The sequence below is a fragment of the Arachis stenosperma genome, chromosome 3 (genome assembly GCF_014773155.1).
Source record: "Arachis stenosperma cultivar V10309 chromosome 3, arast.V10309.gnm1.PFL2, whole genome shotgun sequence".
In the NCBI taxonomy this organism is placed as follows: Eukaryota; Viridiplantae; Streptophyta; class Magnoliopsida; order Fabales; family Fabaceae; genus Arachis; species Arachis stenosperma.
In genome coordinates, this window is record NC_080379.1 from 50404342 (window position 1) to 50410377 (window position 6036).

Here is a 6036-nt window from a genome sequence, read left to right on the forward strand (position 1 = left end):
TAGCCCATATGATGTCTTCCGAGAATGGGTCCTTATTTCCTAAAGGGGTCGCATCTTAGCTTGCTCGAGATTTTTCTTTTTCCGAAGGCTGGACTCCAATCTCTTTGATTTTTCTTCAAGCTCTTTACTACTTCATAGCTCCTTCTGTAGCTGTCGTTCAGACTCATGTTGTCACTCTAACTCGATCTCCAATTATTCCAAATTACCTTGATGACCATGGACCAATTCCATGGTCTTCGTTACTTCTCTGTTTCTTAATCTTCTGGGAATGTGGATCAGAGAACTTAACCTTCGTCCTCCTAAGTCACTTTTTCCTTTGTCCTCAGTAGTACCCTTCCTCTTTTCAGAGTGTTGGGGTATAAAGAGTACTTGATCATTGTTTGGATGCTCCCCATTGTGGGATTCTAATCGGATGCAATACGTCTGTCTTCTGGATGATCTTCTATCATAGTTTGGTGTTGACAACTAGATCCCTGGAAATGGCGCAAATGTTTCTAGGATTATCTAAAACTAGTGTGATTTGGGCCTAGATGTGAGGTCTAGACTCCTTTTGATGAGGGTTCCAATGTCTTTCCTAGTGAGGTAAAGCCGTTTGAGGTCTTTAAGTTTGAATGGGGGGTGGTACTTCCAAGAAACTCCGATGCTTAAGTTAGCAAGAATTTTAGAAAAATTTTAGTCAATTAGGATTAAGAAATACTTGATTGTGCTAGAGTATTTATAGGAGAGAATGATGACTTGATCATCACTCTAAAACTCCTCCTTCTATAGTGGTGGGTAGTTATTTTTCAATGTTTAGGAAATTATTGGTATCCCTCATTTTAAATAGTGGGTGAATTTATAGGAAATTATTGTTATGCAATTATACTATTACTGCACAAGTTAAATCAAACACAGAGGGATCTGCATTCTAGTTGAGTCGAATAACTTGACAGAATAGGCCTTCTAGATTTTGTTTTTGTGGATTAGACTTACTCATTTTATTTCAAAATTTAATTGTGAGTTAGAATATGAATAGTATTTTTTATAAAAAAAATAAAATATTTTTACTAAATGTTATAGAAATTTGAATACATCTTTTTAAAAAATATTTTGTTAAAAAAATTAAATTATTTAATAATTCTATAAGCTACTAGCGTCTTGCTTTTAAAAAAATAAATATTAAAAATAATTTATTCAAATATAAAATAATTTATCTAATTAAAAAAAATAATAAATAAATATTTTTTAAAACTCAATCTAAATTTATTCTTGAAAAAAAAAAAAAAAAAGAAATCTTGAGATGGCAAAACAGAAGAAATAAGAAATGGAATTGTGGGATGGAGGTCCCTAACGGAGTGCGCCACGTGTGGGAAAAGCTGGGATGAATGGTTCTTTGATGGTATCTGTATGTCAACGTTACCGCGTTAAGCAAACTCCATTATCAAAACTCTTAAAACTTCGATCCACACCAAAATCCCAACGTTGAACCATCTTTTACCGCTCTCATCTGCTCTCATCTTTAGATCTTCAATTCGATTCGATTTCTGCTAAGATCGTCCGATCCAGCGCCATGAGTTTTCTTTTCGGACACAGGAAAACACCCGCAGGTTTGAAAATTCGCTATTCGGTTTTGTCTTATTTGAATTCTACAGTTATTATGTAATGAACTTCTTAGTTTTCATTTATATTCACATGAAAATAATAGATTCAAGGAAACTATTGGGTAAGGATAGTTGTATACTTGATTTAGATAGGGTTTATCTATGTGACAGTTTTTTCTACATTCTTTATGCTAATTCATGATTTATTAAGTCCAAAGATGTTTCACATAATATTCAATATTGTATAGCCACCGTTAGCAAAAGTAACTACCATTCACACCGCAACTTGCAATTTTTCATGATTGTCGAAAAGAATTGGCTTGATTAGATTGCAATATAAAATCAAAGCATCAAAATTAAACTCCACCAATTTGGTTGCTATTGCTATAGTTCATATTTGATTTCTAGCACATAAGAGATAACCATAAGTTGTGGTTTAATTTCAGAGCTTCTGCGGGAAAATAAGAGAATGCTGGACAAATCAATTAGAGAAATAGAACGAGAGAGGCAGGGCTTACAAACACAAGAGAAGAAATTGATCGCAGAGATAAAGAAAAGCGCGAAACAAGGCCAGATGGTATGTTGAATACACATTATACTATTTGCCTCTTTCAATGAAGTGATTATGCTGTTTTTAGCTGCTTTTTATTGTAGATTTATGATTCTTCTCCTTCAATAGGGGTGTTTTGTTCCAATTATGTTGTCATTAGTAATAAACAGGGATAACCAACTTGGGTTAGTATAGTGGTTAATTCACTAGTCCGCTTGAGCAAGTGTCGGGGGTTTGAATCCCGCCTTGTATATGCACCAACCCATTGGCGAGCGGAAAACCCTTAAATGGAGCTCATATCCACGACGGATTAGTCCTTGGCCTGAAATTATTTACTTGTTTTGGGGATAATTATTCAGTGTTAACATTAGTTTTGGGGATAGAACCTTTTATTTCCAGTTTTGCAATCTCTTGGCTTGAAATTATTTACTTGTTTTCGTGTTGATCTGTTAATTACCCTTATAGAAGTTGAGATTCTGAGTTCTACAGAAGGATTGGAAATTTGCAATCTAGCTGACTTACGTGTAGTGCACAAATTAGTTAGTGTTTACTGTTTAGTATACATGAATTTACATATATGCAGAATTTGAATCCCTTGTTTTTAGCATATTTATCATATATTTCATTTTTGATAGTCTTTGTATATCACAATATTAGCAGCATACCATATGATTCGGGGAAGATATTGGATTTCTGTCATTACATACTATGTTGTCAAATCAATTTGAGATCTCTTCTCTACCGCTGCAAGAGTAAATATAGTTGTATAACTTCGAATCTTTTAAAGAAATCATATATAAACAAGACGAGACTTTTCTTTCTCATAATTGGATCCCATGTGTGTCCCATTTGATTGCATTGCAAACTAGAATGTTTTTAAATGTTACATATTAACCAATACAGTCCTTGTAAGATAGTGAACTAGGTTGCCAACTGTAAATGTAGTTTGATTTCCATATATTTTGAATGAATAGGTCAGATGTTTATGACAATCATGATTTGGTAAAAAATGCTATATTAAGTTTTTCTGTTGTTTGTATTGACGCTTGATTTAGGTTTTAGCCATTAAAGTGGTTGATATATTTCACCAGTAGTTTCTTATTTTATATAAAATTTTGTATTTTATGCAATGTGTTCCAGGGTGCTGTTAGGGTTATGGCAAAAGATCTTGTCAGAACGAGGCATCAGATTGAAAAGTTTTATAAGCTAAAATCACAGCTTCAAGGTGTATCACTCAGAATCCAGGTATGCTGTTGTGGTTATTTTATATGTTTTGTGCTATTGGCACATATGGTCGTTATAGGTTATATAGTTCTGTCTTAAGGTTTATGCCATTTTGCATTTTTTAAAATATGATTACTGGCAAAGCTATGTAATTTTATCTTTCAAATTTTATGAATATTTTTTCTTATTTGAGTGCTAAAAGCTAGTTCTTCTGTAAATAAAAATTGTTCAGACATTGAAATCGACACAAGCAATGGGTGAGGCAATGAAAGGTGTCACAAAAGCCATGGGACAGATGAATAGGCAGATGAACTTGCCAAACTTGCAGAAAATCATGATGGAATTTGAGAGACAGAATGAGAAGATGGAATTGACATCCGAGGTGATGGCAGATGCAATAGATGACGCCTTGGAAGGGGACGAAGAAGAAGAAGAAACAGAAGAGCTAGTAAATCAGGTTCTAGATGAGATTGGAATCGACATGAACCAAGAGGTACCTTAGTTTAGTTACTTTGTTTCCCAGTCAACGTATCTAACTGGCCAAATTCATGCATAATGAGTTTTGTTTTGATTTGCAGCTTGTGAATGCACCGTCGTCGGCTGTTGCTGCCCCAGCTACACAGAGCAAGGTACCACAAGCTGAAGCTGCGGTAAATGATGATAGCGGAATAGATAGTGATTTGCAGGCAAGGTTGGACAATTTAAGGAAAATGTAGTCTTCACTCTCATACAGGGATTCCACTTTTTCCCATGGAAAGTGAAGCTCATATGGACCATGTAGTATGATTGGTAAGTTGTACCAGGGTTGGATGATTGATTTTACTTATGATTGTAAAAAGAATGATTGATTTTTCTAACACAACTCCTTTTCGCTTTTGATATGTTAAAAAGATGAATCTTTTGAACAATTTGCGTGAAGTGTATAAAATAGTAAATAAATTAGAAATAAAATATTTGTAATTTATCTTTGTGGGTGAATGATTGGGTGGTGCTTACTTGTTTTTCAATAACTTTGATGAAATGTCAAAAATTTGTATATTGACCCGAAACACACAATTTTAAGTTATATATGAAAGCACCATCTATTGATGTCAAAATAGCACATATTGTCTGGATTTTTTTATAAGTAAATAATTTAAATATTTTATTTACAAATATACGTAATTTGTAGTATATTTACCATTTTTCATTTTTCTTACATATTTTGTTTATACTGTAAACAAATTAAATTTTTATGTATCTCATTTACACTGTAAATAAGATACAACAACAACAACAACAAAGCCTTGTCCCACTAAGTGGGGTCGGCTACATGAATCAAACGACGCCATTGTGCTCTGTCATGTATCATGTCTACAGAGAGACCGTTTACATGTAGATCTCGTTTGACCACCTCATGGATAGTCTTCTTAGGTCTTCATCTGCCTTTCGCCCTTTGTCCATCTTCCATCTCATCCACCCTCCTGACTGGATGTTCTATCGGTCTTCTTCTCACATGTCCAAACCACCTGAGACGCGATTCAACCATCTTTTCCACAATGGGTGCTACTCCAACTCTCTCCCTTATATCTTCATTCCTTATTTTATCCAATCGCGTATGACCACTCATCCATCTCAACATCTTCATCTCTGCCACACTCAGCTTATGTTCGTGCTCCCCTTTAGCCGTCCAACACTCCGTACCATACAGCATAGCCGGTCTTATAGCGGTGCAATAGAATTTACCTTTAAGTTTTAAAGGCACTTTTTTGTCGCATATAAAACTAGATGCACTCTGCCATTTTGACCAACCTGCTTGGATCCTATGATTTACATCCTGTTCAATCTCTCTATTATCCTGTATGATGCACCCAAGATACTTAAAACTTTTAACTTTTTTTAGGATGTTTTCTCCAATCTTCACCTCTATATTGGGGTTTTCCCTTCTCAGACTGAACTTACATTCCATATATTCCGTCTTGCTACGGCTTATGCGCAGACCATACACTTCTAAAGCTTCTCTCCATAACTCCAACTTCTTATTTAGGTCTTCCCTTGACTCTCCCATAAGGACGATATCATCGGCAAAAAGTATGCACCATGGCACAGGCTCTTGGATGTGCTCTGTGAGTACTTCCAGGACTAATGTGAAAAGGTATGGGCTTAAGGATGATCCCTGGTGTAATCCTATACCAATAGGAAATTCTTCCGTCACACCACCTTGAGTCTTCACACTAGTTGTGGCCCCATCATACATGTCTTTAATTGCCCGAATATATGCGATCCTTACTATCCTCTTTTCTAAAACCTTCCATAAGACCTCCCTTGGTACCCTATCATACGCTTTTTCCAAATCAATAAACACCATATGTAGGTCCCTTTTACTACTACGATACCTCTCCATCATCCTTCTTAATAGGTATATTGCTTCAGTAGTAGATCTTCCTGGCATAAATCCAAATTGATTCTCTGTTACTTGTGTCTCTTTTCTCAACCTCCACTCTATCACCCTTTCCCATAACTTCATAGTATGACTCATAAGCTTAATCCCTCTATAGTTTCCGCAACTTTGTATATCTCCTTTATTCTTGTAGATAGGTACCAAGGTGCTCTTTCTCCACTCATCAGGCATCTTCTTTGACCTTAAAATCTCATTAAAAAGCTTGGTTAACCAGTTGATGCCTTTTTCTCCAAGACCTTTCC

The 6036-nt window shown here is 35.3% G+C and overlaps 1 protein-coding gene across 1 annotated transcript; it reads left to right on the forward strand.

Annotated features, from left to right (window-relative positions):
• The first annotated feature begins 1323 nt into the window (after window positions 1–1323).
• Window positions 1324–4314, forward strand: LOC130970274 (vacuolar protein sorting-associated protein 2 homolog 1-like). The gene is made up of 5 exons (XM_057896300.1): window positions 1324–1586; window positions 2027–2157; window positions 3271–3375; window positions 3587–3847; window positions 3933–4314. The coding sequence occupies exons 1-5, from the start codon at window positions 1550–1552 to the stop codon at window positions 4068–4070; spliced, it is 672 nt and encodes a 223-aa protein (XP_057752283.1). The 5' UTR covers window positions 1324–1549; the 3' UTR covers window positions 4071–4314.
• The last annotated feature ends 1722 nt before the right edge of the window (window positions 4315–6036 follow it).

Bases quoted from the DNA above. Each gene is read 5' to 3' on its own strand.
- LOC130970274 (XM_057896300.1), top strand. From the start codon at position 1,550: ATGAGTTTTCTTTTCGGACACAGGAAAACACCCGCAG. The intron at 1,587-2,026 runs GTTTGAAAATTC...GTTTAATTTCAG, and splicing joins ACACAGGAAAACACCCGCAG to AGCTTCTGCGGGAAAATAAG. The intron at 3,848-3,932 runs GTACCTTAGTTT...TTTGATTTGCAG, and splicing joins GAATCGACATGAACCAAGAG to CTTGTGAATGCACCGTCGTC.